Genomic DNA, 15,727 nt, shown 5'->3' with positions numbered 1-15,727 from the left:
TCACAAAAAAGGAAACCAATAAATAAATAAACTTCTGTTATTTATAAACTAAAAATAAAAGAGGTTGATGAGGAACCTCAGGCTCCCTGTCAATAATCACCACAGTCCCTTCTACCAGTTCCTAAAATTCTGCATGTAGGATTGAAGGTAATCCATTGAAAAAAACTTCTTTTTTAGGAATGAGAACTAAACAAAGGATGCTGAAATTGGCTTTCAAAGCTCTCCAGGTACCGCTGAACTGTTTTCAACTGGAACTGAAATCCAAATTCAGAGGCTTGCAATCTGAGTCTGCAACCAGAATACCAGAACAGGTTCCTTTTTTTCCTTCAGTAGCGTGGCTATAAAAAAATTTCTAGCAACTTCAGCAAAGCCTCCAAGTCAATTGTTGGAAAATACACACCCTCTGTATTAACTGTATCATCCAGTTATGCTTCCCATTGGGATAGGGTTATAAAGGAGCACACATATCTATTTAACTGTTCTGTCTCTTGGACTACAAAATTAACAAGTAATTTTGGATATATGTGGTGATGTGAATGCAGCTCTAATACCCCAACGCAACTCTCACAGTCATCTAGGCCAGAAGAGGTAATGTGGGTAGCGAAGAACACAAAAAAAGTTTGAGCTTAACCTAGCTTAAGTCCTGACTCACTCACCACTCTAATAAAACCTCACATAGGGCATTAAACACCTTAGCCTCCCAGACTACATACTCACCTGCGGTAAAAACCCACACCTCAAAGGGTTATGAGGGTTAAATGAGAACTTAAAATACCTATCACAATACCTGACAACAAGCAGATTCTCAATAAAATATCAGTATAGTAACCCAGCTTGTAAGCATTCTCCAGCATGATGGCAGTTACGAGTTACCTTCTGATTTGATCTTGTTATACTGCGGCAACCTCATTATATCAGGACTAGCTTTAAGGATGGATTTAATATTCAAAACACTCAAAGGTGGCAACAGCACAAATATAAATGAAGTGTTAATCCATCTTTCCACAAACCGTTCAGAACTGAGCAAAAGCTCATAATGGACAAGACATAAATAGGAGTCATTTCGGAAGTATAATCTCCATAAATTCGCTTTGTATCTCCAGATTCAGTCAGAAAGTAAAGTGTGCTTAGAAGAAATGATACTTTAATGACTATTCTCTTAATAATTGGGTGATCACTTATTAGACGTTAATGAAAATGGCATCACACCTTAAGAAGTGTATTATATTAACAACTGTTTCAAATTATTACAAACTTAAAAAAGCAAAGCTCTGTAGTTGTATATTCCCTCTATTCCCAAAACCAACATTTTTTCTCTGAGTTATCAAAGTGTTCGGTGAAATACCTGGAAGTACACGACGCATGAGCTGAAATGTGAATGAGAACCGGAAGGGGGAAGGCAGAGAACTGGACTTTACCTTTCTGTGCAGTTTAAACAGGCTTACATGACTTGCATGATTTTTAAAACTAACTTAAAGCAGCATGAAATTTTTAAAAACGTCCATTAGCAACCTTAAGTGGGTTATATTAACAATGGTTTCAAATGATTACAAACTTAAACACAAAACCTATCACTATGACACCTACAAAAGGCCAGATACTGAATTAAAAAAATTAAATTTTATTTAATTTATTCGTCCTCCAGTCGGGCTACCACGTTGTCATGAGAAATGAAAATTTGAAGCACACTGGCAGCCTAGTAAGCTCTTCGCTTAGGCTATTATCTTCCTTTTACTGGGGCGAGTAGGATCGCTCGGCCCAAGGTCACCAGCGCGGGTCGCAAAAGCCACCCAGGAGTGGCTTGCTCAAAGGAGAGGTGCGGCCCCCGCCGGAAGCAGGCTTACGGTGACGTGTCCAAAGCCGAAGAACTGACGCTCCAACGCCCCGGGCTCCACGTTTCCTCAGAGGCTGAGAGGGGAGCGGGGTCGAAGGACAGGCCCTGGGAGCGACGAAGGCCCGCCCCACTCACCTGCACGCCGAGATGTGCCAGCCGGGCCTCGAGCTCTGGCTCCAAGGCCAAAAGGAAAGAGGTGGCGCGGGACGTGGAGCTGCCGCCGGGGTGCGCCAGGACCACCTCGACCGTCACCTTGGCCAGGTGGCTGCTTAGGTCCACTGTGCGCTTCACGTCCTCGTTGACCAAGGGCAGCGCATCTGGAGAGGCGATGCCTGGCCCCGGGGCCCAGGCCCCGAGCAAAAGGAGCAGAAGCAGCCAGGAGGAAGATACTTCCATGACCAGGAAAGAGCTGAGAAGCAAGGCACAGTCCGCCCCGCCTCCTGGCCGCCGCGCAGCCGCTCATTGGGCTCAGGCTGGCGCCACACGATCGCGGCATTTGAGGAAGAAGGACCCTGTCTCCAGGGCAACAGGCGGGCCGCCAGGCGCCTGATTGCAGGGCCCCTCATTTATCTAATTTTCCTTTTATAGGTTTTATTTTTTTTTAATAGGAAGAGAGAGAGAGGAGAGGGAGTGCGGAGAGAGAGGAGGAGGGAGGGGGAGAGCAGAGGGAGGGAAAGGGAAGGGTGACAAAGAGAGAGAGAGACATAGGTTTATTGTTCTACTTATTTATGCTTTCATTGATTTATATTTCTATGTGTCCTGACGGTGGATCAAACCTGCAACCTTGGCCTATCAGAGTGCTCTAACCAACTGAGGTACATGGCCATAGGTTCATTTATCTAATTCTTACAGAAACTAGCCCCTGCCAATCTGCTCTCTCTTACTGTACTTGCCCTGCAATAACCCTGGCCTTTCTGCTCCTTGAAACAGAAAAATGTAGCTCACACAGAGTCAGTAAAAGCCCAGGCAAAAGTTTAAGCAGAAAGAGGATATCTACACAGTCTCAAGGATTTCCACTAAAATATGTAGCAATTACAAAAGGGAAAATAGTAAGTTTACACTGGAGAATCCTGGCGGGCACTCCATTACCAAGTAATCGAAGTTAACATTGTCAATTATAAGACATAGTGACATCTATAGCCACTATGTGATATACTCAGCAGTGCACCTCACTTCTATTCGATTGCTACAGAATTGCTGAAAATGCGTAACTTCAATGCAACCATAAGAAATACCAGGCAAACCGAAAGCACTCTGATTTTATCCCAGTGTAACTCATTTCAGACTTCTGTCTTCGAGAACTGTATACACAGTAAATTTGTGTTATTTTAAGCCACTAAGTTTGTGGTAATTTGTTACAACAGTAAGCAAGTAATAGGTAGGCTGAGGGCAGGGAAGATCGTTCATCCCATGATCCCAGGCACATAGTTGGTCAATAAACACTAACTGAATTAAAAATGTGTTTTCATTGTAAACATTATTAGCCCGTTTTATAAATGGGTAAACTCACATATCCAAGCCAGTAAATGTCAGGTTGGTTGGAAACCTGGACTGACTCCAAAATGGAGCTCTTTCCAGTACCCCAGGCTATTGCATAAAACCCCAGGTTCTCACAAAAAAAAAAAAAAAAAAAAAAAAGGCATTAGTGTTCCCAATCTAATCTTTATTTCCCAAATATGACATACAGGTCCAGAAAAGTTAAGTTGCCCAAAGCCACACAGTTATTTAAGAGCAGAACTGGAACCAGAGACCTTATCTCCTGCCTCCCTTCCGTCAACAAGCCCAGAATGGATAATGTTAAACCCTTTAACAGTCATTATTAAAATACAATACAGGGAAGCTGTTTTCACAGAGTTCAGTTGCAAATCTAGGGAGATCCACTGGACCAAAGGAATGAACTGATTTGATTTTTTTCCACCAAGTGGCAGTTACACAACAAAAATATCCCCAAATTATCTGGGAGTTTCAGAACTTCAGTTTCCCCTGGAAAACTTCTGCCTAGTTCACATTCTCCCAGCATCCATCCATCTCTCTCTCTCTCTCTCTCTCTCTTCTCCCCGCCAACCCACCCTCTCCCCCCCACCTTCCAACCCTCTCCCCCTCCACCTCCCTTCTCTCTCAGACTGAGGCTCTGATCACCCTTGCCCCTGTTTATGAGATGTTGGTTCCATTCCAGGAGAGGCAAGTCAAGAGGAATTTGGATTATTCCCGCCCCCCTCCTACATTCACTTTTCAGCTCTTAGAGGGAGTGTGTCATTCAGAGAGAAGTTTTCTTTGTTCCTTTCCCTGGTTCTGGAGTCCTGGCTCAGAGACTTTGGCTGGGTAGAGAAACAGGTAGTAAAACAGATAGTTCCTAATCTCTTTCCAAAATAAATACAGTGGAACCTCAGTTCTTGAACTTAATTCATTCTGGAAGGCTGTTCAAGAATCAAATTGTTTGAGATGGGAGAACTGCTGTTTGACTGTAACTGTATTTGCAACAGAGGTTGGAGAAATACAAGCCTAAGGGACACTTCCAAGAACAACAGAGGTTGTGATGAAAGGCAGAAGTGTAGGCCAGCAATTTTCAGAAGAGAACATGGAATAAATATGACAGATAGGGGGAGCCCTGCTAGAATTGGAACAAATGCCAAATAACAGCTTCACAAACTATTCCTTCAAAGGAGCCAAATTTGATTGGGTTAGTTTGTATAGCAATTTATGCCCCAAGGCATTGCAGAAAACAATTGAACAATTATCTGCAATTAGTAAAGTTTAACAACATGGTATATAATCAGGGAAAAAGATGAAGAGAGCCCTTACCAAAATCACTCTCATCCCAAAGTAACCAAAGCTGCACCTCCCTGCAACACCAGAGGCTTTTTAAAATTGTGAGAGAGAAAATAGACTTCACTAAAAGAATTTGGCCAGTCAATAAACAAATGAATAAGCAAATAAGCCATAAAGGTAGGGAAAGGAATGAAGTACCCCAAGTTCCTATAATATATTATCTAAAATGTCCAGATTCTACCTAAAATCATGATGCATACAGAGAAACAAAGTGTTAAACCAGAAGAAAAACTAGCAGCCAATCAAAACTGTCTGTGAGAGTATAAAACAGGAGCTTGAAACCAGGGAGCTGCTTAAGTGTTCATGATATTCCGAAAAAACCATCCAGAGGACCAGCAAAAGTGGACTTGCAGTTTCTTATTCACATTGCAAGGGAGTACTCAGATGGCGGTGAATCAATGCAAGAGGAACTGCGCCTCCTCCAGTCTAAGGCTCATTATCAGGCAGGGTGTCCAACCTTTTGGGATCTCTGGACCATACTGGAAGAAGAAGAGTTGTCTTGAGCCACACATTAAATACACAAACACTAATGAAAACTGATGAGCAAAAAAAAGTTTTTAAGTAAATTTACAATTTTGTTTTGTTTTTGCCTGCATTCATTGCCATCCTGGACCGTATGTGGCCCGCAGAAAGGCAGCACCGGTCCAGGTTGCAAAATCTGCATTTGGCCTGTACCTATATTATGTCAGCGTGTTATGTGCAGAAGGAAAAGGTCAGGAAGCAGTCACCAGGCAAGAAGCAATCCCCGGGGGAGATAATCCACAGAGAGTGACCAGATGTTGGATTTATCAGAAAAAGTCTGCAAATAGCCATTATTAACATGTTCACAGAATTAAATGAAACCAAGAATAATGAGTAAAAGAATAAATAATGACCATTTCACAACAAATAGAGATATCAATAGAGATAAAAATGATTAAAAAGAACCAAATGGAAATTCTGAAGTTAAAAAGTACAATATTATTATACTATACGAAACGTATTGAGATTAAAAATTCACTAGAGGATCTGAACTGGCATAATAAAGACTAAGAAGGCCCTGGTTGGTAGCTCAGTTGGTCAGAGCATCATCCCAATAATTCAAGGTTGAGAGTTCCATTCCCCATCAGGGCACATACAAGAATCAACCAGTGAATGAATAAATAAGTGGGACAACAAATTGATGTCTCCCCTCCCCCCTGTTGCTCATCTCTAAAAATCAATAAATAAAATTTTTAAAAAAGAATAAGCAAACTTATGATAGATCAGTTAGAGTTGCAGGCCAAAGAACAGAGAGGTAAAAAGAATAAAAATAAATAAACAGAGCCTCAGAGAAATGTAGGACATCATTAAACACATTACCAAATGTATAATGGCACACCAGTAGAAGAACAGAGAAAGAGATGAGCAGAAAAAAATATATATATTCCAAGAAATAACAGCTGAACGCTTCTCAAAATTATTTTTAAAAAAATAACCTGCACATCCAGGAAATTCAACAAAATCTAAGTAGGATAAATATAAAAGTCCACAAACAGATACATTATATAAAAATGCTGATAGTTAAAGACCTTGAAAACATTGAGAGAAAACCACTCCTTACTTACAAGGGAACTAGAATAATATTAGCAACTATCTTTTTAACAAAGACAATGGAGGTCATAGAGCAGTGGGATATCTTATTCAAAGTGGTCAAATAGAACTATCAAACATTTCTGAGGAATTAGAAAATACTTTCAGATAAAAGAAAACAAAGCTATTAGTATTCATGGGGTGCAGCTATAGCAGCACTTAGATGAAAATTTATAACTGTAAATATCTATATTAAGAAAAAAGAAATATCTCAAATCAATAAACATCAGACATTTAGTACCCTGACCAGTATGACTCATTTGGTTGAGCATGGTCCCACAAAGAGAAAGGTTGCTGGTTTGATTTCCAATCAGGGCACATACATAGGCCTCAGGCCTAGTCCCTGGTTGGGGTACATGAGAGAGGCAACCAATCAATATTTCTCTCACACATCAATGTCTCTCTCCCTCTCTTTCTCCCTTCCTTTCTCTAACTCTAAAAATAAATAAATAAAATATTTTTTAAAAAAACACAAGACACTATTAAAAGAGAAAATTAAACCAAGAGTGGAGGGAAGAAAATATTAAAGATTAGAGCAAAAATTAATGACCTAGAAACACACAGGGAAAACCAATTAAACCAAAAACCGGTTCTTTGAAAAAAAATCAACAAAACTGACAAATCTAGAGCTAGGCTAAACAAGTAAAAAAGACAGAAGATGCAAACTACTAGAAATAGAAATGAGGTACGGGAGCCGCTGCTGCCACGTCTGGATCCAGCACTGCCCACCACCAAGGCCCCCTCCACTGTGCAAACCCAATTTCTTTTGGTTCTGAGTCCAGTGTGGAAACTCTCAAGGATCAGTTGATTGTGAATCTCCTAAAGGAAGAACAAACCCCCCAGAATAAGATTACAGTCGTTGGGGTTGATGCTGTTGGCATGGCCTGTGCTATCAGTATCTTAATGAAGGACTTGGCAGATGAACTTGCTCTTGTTGATGTCATGGAAGATAAATTAAAGGGAGAGATGGGTCTCCAACATGGCAACCTTTTCCTTAGAACATCAAAAATTGTCTATAGCAAAGACTATAATGTGACTGCAAACTCCAAGCTGGTTATTGTCACAGCTGGGGCACATCAACAAGAAGGAGGAAGCCATCTTAATTTGGTCCAGTGTAACATGAACATCTTTAAATTCATCATTCCTATGTTGTAAAATACAGTTCCAACTGCAAATTGCTTATTGTTCCCAATCCGGTGCATGTCTTGACCTACGTGGCTCAGAAGATAAGTGGCTTTCCCAAAAACCATGTCATTGGAAGTGGTTGCAATCTGGATTCAGCCCAGTTCCATTACCTAATGGGGGAAAGGCTGGGAGTTTACACATTAAGCTATCATGGCTGGGTCCTTGGGGAGCATGAAGACTTGAGTGCGCCTGTGTGGAGTGGACTGAATGTTGCCAGTGTCTCCCTAAAGACTCCACACCCTGATTTGGGCACTGATGCAGATAAGGAACAGTGGAAATAAGTTCACAAACAGGTGGTTGACCGTGCTTATGAGGTGATCAAACTGAAAGGCTACACATCCTGGGCCATTGGACTATCTGCGGCAGATTTAGCAATAAGTATGATGAAGAATCTTAGGCTGGTGCATCCAATTTCCACCATGATCAAGGGTCTCTGTGGAATAAAAGAAGACATCTTCCTTATTGTTCTTTGCACCTTGATACAGAATGGAATCTCAGACGTCGTGAAGGTGATTCTGACACCTGAGGAAGAGGCCCATTTGAAGAAGAGTGCAGATACATTTTGGGGGATCCAGAAGAAGCTGCAATTGTAAAGTCTCCTAATGTACCACCTCACTGTCTAGGCTACAACGGGATTTTAGTTGGAAATTGTGAAAAAAAAGAAAAAAGAAAAAATGGAAATGAAAAACAGGACTTTACTACTGACCTTGCAGAAATAATTAAGATTACGAAGGAATGTTGTGGCCATTTGTATGCTAACCTAGGTGAGGAGGGTAAATCCTTAGGAAAATAACAAACTACCAAAACTGACTCAAAAAGAAAAAAATTGTTTAAAAAAATCTTTTTAGCTTATTTATTGATTTTAGAGTTGGGCAGGAGAAACATCAATTTGTTGCTTCACTTACTTATACATTCATTGGTTGCTTCTTGTATGTGCCCTGACCCCACAACCTTGGCATGTCAGGGTGATAATCTAACCAGCTTAGCTACCTGGCCAGGGTGAAATGGATAATCTGAATAGACCTATAATAAGTCTATTATAGGAATTGAAGGTGGACTGATTGATGGTTTTAAGCAATTAGAGCAGGTAATGTTTTCTGGATTCTTCAAATCACTCTTTATTTGCAACTTATTTAAGAAATTGGTGCTATGGGTCTTGGAAGTGTGAATACAAAAGATATTTAGTCCTTCTGTTCTTTATGAAGGAAGACGCTGACAAGCAGGAACCCTCCACGAAAGGCCAAACTGCCAGACTGCTGAGAGAGTGCCAAAATTGCCTTCCAGAGACTGCCAACATCAGGCAAGTTCCTGACAGGCAGGTGGAGCCAGAACAGCATCACCATGACAACACCTCAACAGCCACAGGTCAAGGACAAGGCAGCGTGGTCTGACTTCTTTCGAGAAGAAACACCAGGCGCTGAAAACTCAATACCGGCAACAATTTACCAGATTGTACAGAAAAAGGGGGGGGGCGCGGGGCGTGGAGAGACACTTCTAATCCCACCTCTGCCAGGGTTCAGCAGAGTGGGCAAGGAAGGTAAGCCTGTTTTCTCAGCTGTAAATGGTAACATTAATACGTGCCTCACCGCGTGGTGAAAAGGTTTAGCACACCACAAAGTCTTTCAAGAAACACATCCCCACGACCCGCCATGTATTATCACTTTTCCTTAATGTCCAAGCTCAGATTCCGCTCTAACCTCGCCCCGTCAAGACGTTCACCAGCCGACCAAAGCGACGGTAAATTCAGCCCAAGCAGACCCGGAAGCAGAATCCTCAAACGGGTCCAAAGTGCCGGCGCTGCTCCCGCCCCGCCACCAGAGGGCAAGAGAGTCGCATATGTTGGCTCGCACCTCCCCTTTTCCGTCACAAGCCCCACGCGAAAATGGTGGGGTTTGCTGTAAAAGACAGCTATTCCTTTGTGGTGGTAAGGAACGCTGAGACGCTTTTCCATTTCTGAAAAACGCAGTGATTTGAGCGCAACTACAGCTCATGCTTCTTGTAAAAGATGGTTGCCGCGGAGCTAACAGGCGTTTGTCTTGACGGAGTAGGTGGCAAGAAGTATAACTTGGCAGCCTCCACAGCGGGCGCAGACGCAGACTGGGAAACGGAAGCACGTTCGATCATGGAGATTGTCAGCCCCTTGGCCTAACCCGCCCCCACGGCAGGGTGGGGCTGGGCTTTCTCGCTGGCCTTAGGCTGCAGGCAGAAAGTTGCCGTCCACAGCTGGGCATTTCCTGCCCAATGTCTTCCGAGTGCTGTTCGGAATTAATAACCCATTGCGCTAGTTAAGAAGTTGTCTCTCCCAACGATTTACAGAGATGGGCAGAATGGGGATTCTTAATACCCCCAAAATGGACTCACGTAGACAAAAAAACTTTTTCCTATCGTAATCCATAAAATCAAAAAAAAAAAAAAATAGCAAGGTGAAATCAGTGAGAGTTCATCCCTTCAGAGGAATAACTTGCCATCGCTAGAAAGGGCAAAGCGGTTGGCTTGAGCAGGAAATAGGGATGGTCTTAGAAAAGGGAGTTCACTATTCATTCACCCAGGTTGCTGCACCTGAATAAACCTATTTCCTTTTGAAGGAACACCTATATCATCAGTTTGGCTTTCCTTGGCAGGCAGCCAAACTTGCGTTAAGATTTCAAAAAAATCCATCCTCCATCCTGATGCAACATACCATTCTGGGTTATTGAACGTATTACATGTGGTAATGTAGTTAGAGTTAAGCCAAGTTCCTAACCTGTACTAAATGCTCCATAAATATTAGCAATTATTATTTTGGGTCCACCCTGAGTTGCTTGATGCAGTATGTTTTGCCTGTGAGACTTTGGGGGAGCGGCTTTTAAAATGCACTAGTTGTTATAGCGCTATTATTATTTTTATCATCTTGGAGTCCATATAGTATAATGGAAAAAATTAAGCTTTTTTTTTTTTTTAATCCTCACCCAAGGATATGGTTATTGATTTTAGAGAAAGGGGAAGGAAGGGAGAAAGAAAGGGAGAGAAACATCAATGTGAGAAACATTGATTGGTTGCCTTTCACATGGGCCCCAACTGAGAACAAGCCCACAACCTAGGCCTGTGCCACGGAAATCGAACCAGCGACCTTTGTCTTTTGGGACAACGCCCAACCACTCACTGAGCCATGCTGCCCTGTAAGTGTTTTCTTCCAGGATTTTTATGGTTTCAAGACTTACATTTCTTTAACCCCTTTTGAGTTTTCTTATAGTACGGTGTAAGAAGCTGGTCTAGTTTCTTTCTTTTTTTTCTTTCTTTCTTCCTTCCTTCCTTCCTTCCTTTCTTTTTATGCGCATCTGTCAATTTTTCCCAACACCATTTATTGAATAGACTGTCTTCACCCCATTGTATGTTCTTCCCTCCTATGTCAATTATTAATTGGCCATAATGGCATGGGTTTCTTTCTGAGCTCTCTATTCTGATCCATTGATCTATTTGTGTGTTTGTATGCCAGTACCATTCTGTTTTTATTACTGTGGCCTTGTAGTACAGTTCAGTATTAGATAGCATGATTCCTCCAACTTTGTTCTTCTTTCTCAAGATAGCTTTGGCTATTTGGGGTCTTTTGTGGTTCCAAGTAAAGTTTTGGAATATTTGTCCTAGTTCTGTGAAATACATCATTGGTATCTTGATAGGAATTGCATTGAATCTATAGATTGCTTTGGGTAGTGTAGATATTTTAATGATGTTAATCCATCCTAACTATGAATACAGTACATGCTTCCATTTATTTTTATATTCTTTAATTTCTTTCTTCAGGGGCTTATACTATTCTGAGTACAGGTAGGAATTTAGCTTTTCTATTGTGTATTTTTGAGTATGTTACTTAATCTTTTAGGACTTCAGTCTCCTCGTGAGTTAGAAAAGAATCACAAAACATCTTTCAGGGGTCACTGTGAAGATAGTAATTAGAAATAACGTACACAAAACACTTCATGCATAAATACAGTAGGCAATCAATAAATGATCTCTAATTTAGTAATAGTTCAACCTCAGAGTTAAGGAATACTGTACTTAGAGGCAGGAGAACATCTCTGGTCAAGGGGAAGAAGCAGGCAGCCACATGGTGACAGTTAACACAGGAAGCCTACAAGGAGAAGTTAAAAGGATGGCAGGTCTACTGGCTTCAAGGCCTCAGGCTTCCTTCTCCATTGGGAAAATGGAAAGGCCTCCACACCAGGAGGATATGGTCTGTGGGCCATTTGCAGAGATACTCCATGGCCAAGAGCCACGTGCACTCTTTCAGCTCAGTTACCTCTTTGGAGCATCTTTTGATGCCTCTCACTCAGAGGTGTCACCACTGTTTCTGAGAATCATTGCTTATACTTCAGTATTTAATATAAAGTGCCTATTACATATGTATAAAGTTTTTTAGATTTTAATAGTGGTAATAAAAAAAAAAAAACATGGAGCTTGGCGGTCAGTGGTCACAGGCAGCCCTTGCAGCTGACTGGCCTCAGTAAATCCCTCCCATTGACCTGCCAATAGCAATCAAGGCTCGACAAAAAAAGGAAAGTATACTCAGCCCACATGAAGGGTGTGCCTCAAGTACCCAGCTTGGGTAATAGGGGATAAGGGAGATAGAGGATATGGGAGGCTGTGCCAATGGACCCTACAGGACACCTACTACATTAGGCCACACTACCAAGACAGGAAGTCATAGCAGCTCTACCTCATATATAGAGACAAACACAAGGATACTGCCAAAGTAAGCAAAGAAACATGGCCCAAATGAAAGGACAGATCAAAACTCCTGAGAGAGAGCAAAGCAAAATGGAGATGCACAATCTATCAGAGGCAGAGTTCAAAACTCTTGTTATAAGGATGCTCAAGGAACTTAGTGAGGACCCTAACAGCATAAAAATATCCAGTCAGAAACAAAGGATACACTAATTAAAATAAAGAACAATTTACAGGGAAACAATAGTAGAGTGGTGGAGCCAGGAGTCAAATCAATGATTTGGAATATAAAGAAGCAAAAAATAACCAATCAGAACAAGAAGAAGAAAATAAAATCCAAAAAACAAGGATAGTGTAAGCAACCTGTGGAACAACTTTAAGCAACCCAGCATACGGGTGCCAGAAGGAGAAGAGAAAGAACAAGAAATTGGAACTCTATTTGAAAAAATAATGAAAGAAAACTTCCCTAGTTTGATGAAGGAAATAGACATGAAAGTTCAGGAAGCACAGAGAATCCCAAACAAGATGGATGCAAAGAGGCCCACTTGAAGACACATCATAATTAAAATGCCAAAGGTTAAAAATAAAGAGATAGGAGGGTGGGTGAGGGAGAATGAGTGAGGTGAGGGGGTTAAAAAGTACAAATAGGTAGTTACAGGATAGCCATGGGGAGGTAAAGTACAGTATTAGAAAGGGAGTAGCCAAAGGACCCATGGACATGAACAAGGGCGGGGGGATGCCCAAGGGAGTGGGTGGTGCTGGGTGGAGGAGGGCAAAGAGAGAAATCAGGATAACTGTAATTGCTTAATCAATAAAATATAATTTTTTAAAGTTAAAGATTTTAACCTTAGTTGATAGGCTTAAGTAATTAATGCAAGTGGAAAGCTGTAACTCAAGAGTTAAAGATTTTAGCCCTTGTTGATAGGCTTAACTGACTAATGCATGTAGAAAGCTATTATTCTGGGAACTGGGATGAATGACCACATAACTCCAGGAGATTCACAAGCAATTCAACCTTTGTACCCCAGGGGATCTGCAAACCATAGAGATGGGTATCTGAGCCATTGTGTTCCAGGGAGGGAATGCTGTAATGCAGATAAAGAATTGTTTATCAACAGATAAAGAAGTACTAGGAAAATGCCTTTGAATTGCAACTCTTATTCAATTAACCTTTTTTTCCAAACATCTTACCCATCCTTTTTTTTTCCTCATGAAAATGTCAGCTTGAAATGAGATGTTAAGATAGTTTTTGAGGATACATAACCTGCCTGCTTCTCAGATTACCAGCTGTCTGAATAAAGCACCCATAAAAATTCAATCCTTGTCTCTACTTAGTGATTCTGGTAGTGACAGGCAGCATGAACACTGACTTTTCCAGTTTCAATTTTGTTGCAAATCAGTTCTCCTCTACTTTTCATATTATCATGCATGACCCTCAATTTGTAGCTGTATATATGATCAGCCAGATCAAACACTACATTTCTTAGACTCCCTTGCAACTATGTGTGGCCATACATAAGTTTAGCCTGTAGAATGTGGGAACAAGTGATGGGCACAACATCAGGTCCTCAGAAAGAAAAGAGGTATTTTTCTTACTTCTAATAGGCAGTAAGCTATCTTGGGCCATGCAGATGAGAGCATAGCATAGGGACAGTTGAGCAAGAATATATCTGGAGCCTAGCTGCCTGATACTGCAAAGATGGTCTCTGAATAGATGAAAAAGAAGCTTCTATTTGTACTCCCCTTCAAGATAGCAAAGTAGGTAAATGCTGTGCTCACTCCCTCCTACCACTACATCAAAATTACAATTAAATTACATAATACAGTTCATTGAGAACTGCCTGAAAATTAGCTGAACAGAAATTCTATAACTAAGAATATACAGAAGCCACAGGGAGACCGGTAGGAGGGGCAGAGATGCAGAAATGGCAGGCCCCATGTCCAAAGTGTGGCAGTTAAGAAATAGGAGGGATACATAGATACAAAGATCAGACTGATGGTTGCCAGAGGAAACAGCGGCTGTTGGGGGTAGGTGAAAAAGGTGAAGTGATTGATAAGAACAAATCAGGAGCTGCAGTGCCTTACTGCACCTCATGGCACACCTGCTGGCACTGCTGTGCCCAGGGGGCAGGTGGGTGCCTGTTTTGACTTTGTGCTACCTGGCTCCTGGGCACTGCTGTCTTCTGTGCCTCACCACCCCTCTTCCTGCCTCTGCTCTGTCATGGGCTAGACCTCGGGCTGTGAGGGCTGCCAAGACCCCAGCAAAATCACTGCGACAACAGGCAGCGATGTCAGCAATACAGGGAAGGAAAAAGCAAAGCAAGACACAGCAGTTGAAAAAGATTTTTCAAGAATATGGAGTTGTTGGAGTGTTACTGCACATTAGAATTTCATTAGTCTTCCTGGGAATGTTGTTTCAGGTAGTGTGGATATACCTGCCATCCTGCTTAAGCTCAGATTTGAAGAGTCATGGTACAGTCAAAAATGACTGTGGGCACAAGCACATTTGTGGTGGACTATGCCATTCACAAACTGTTTGCACCCTTAAGAATCAGCATTACCTTAGTTTACATACCCTTGATTGTCAGATATTTTCAGGAGGTGAGATTTTTTAAACCTCCAGCTTCAAAGTCTTGATGAGCTCTTTAAATGTGGGCCTGAAAACCTATTTCTTTTAAATTACATATTTTGAATTGGTTTTGGGATTGTAAGTTTATTACTATTATTACTACTACTACTACTATTATTATTATTTTGGTGGGGGAGGGGCTAATTGCTATGTTCTCATGGATAAGTTTTACTTTTGCCAGCAAAATTCAGTTGTTTGAATAATTATAATTTTTTTACTTTAAAAATTTGTTCATGCTATTAATCATAATGCTTTTTTTACATTATCTAAAATGCAAAGGAACATCCAAATAAACTGTTGTCTCAAAACTATTAGCTTACCAAATATTCCTTTGGAAAGTCATTGGTGAAGGTCTTTCTGCAAAAGCCCAGGGGGTAATCCTTTGTTCAAGCTCTTAAAAGGCAACGTTTAATTAAGCTAATTTAAAAATTCTCGTCTCCAAATTTGTTGTCAGACAGGCTGTGGTTTAATATGCAATATTCTACAAAGCAACTGCCAGTGCTATAATTAATGAAGCAGAATTTAAGATTTAACAATATGTAATCTAGATTTAAATTAGAGTCAATACCTTCACATCTATTATATTTGTTCTGGGGGGGGCAAGATTTTCTGGTATGTTTCATTGGTCCCCAAACCACTTCAATCTGGACATGATAGGACCCACCTCAGGTTGTTTTTCTCAAATTTCATGAAAGTAGGGCAGGGTCATTTGTCTCTGTTTAGGTAAAATATGGAAACTTGTCCAACAGTAATGACATCACTTGGCTCCAGATGCCTGTCGTCCTCAGAGGACTATAGATACTGCACATATGGAAAACTGAGGCATTTTTTGTTTAACCTCAGTAACTCAAACTTCGGACATTCCAGAATTCCTGTCACAATGTTTACATTGCATGGATACACACACACACACGCATGCACGCACGCACGCACGCACA

General features: G+C 41.2%; 1 protein-coding gene and 2 pseudogenes across 3 annotated transcripts in view; 2 read left to right on the top strand and 1 right to left on the bottom strand.

The window, feature by feature from the left end:
- RPN1 (ribophorin I) overlaps positions 1 to 2,283 on the bottom strand; it is a 107,776-nt gene extending 105,493 nt beyond the window's left edge. Inside the window, exon 1 of one of the 3 annotated variants that reach the window (XM_054587482.1) lies at positions 1,970 to 2,283. In XM_054587482.1, the coding sequence (XP_054443457.1) occupies positions 1,970 to 2,230 (261 nt within the window). In that variant the 5' untranslated portion in view covers positions 2,231 to 2,283. The remainder of the gene's footprint in view (positions 1 to 1,969) is intronic. The other 2 variants (XM_054587483.1, XM_054587481.1) reach the window with 2 other exon arrangements.
- Positions 2,284 to 7,138: 4,855 nt separating this feature from the next.
- Positions 7,139 to 8,052, top strand: LOC129081746 (L-lactate dehydrogenase A chain-like; annotated as a pseudogene).
- A 6,259-nt stretch (positions 8,053 to 14,311) lies between these two features.
- On the top strand, positions 14,312 to 14,797 carry LOC129081712 (protein FAM210B, mitochondrial-like; annotated as a pseudogene).
- The last annotated feature ends 930 nt before the right edge of the window (positions 14,798 to 15,727 follow it).

Source organism: Pteronotus mesoamericanus, unplaced genomic scaffold, assembly GCF_021234165.1.
Source record: "Pteronotus mesoamericanus isolate MK-2021 breed Mesoamerican mustached bat unplaced genomic scaffold, CSHL_Meso_final scaffold_118, whole genome shotgun sequence".
Lineage (NCBI taxonomy): Eukaryota > Metazoa > Chordata > Mammalia > Chiroptera > Mormoopidae > Pteronotus > Pteronotus mesoamericanus.
The sequence above is the reverse complement of the archived record's forward strand: the minus strand, read 5'-3'. Positions and strand labels throughout refer to the sequence as shown.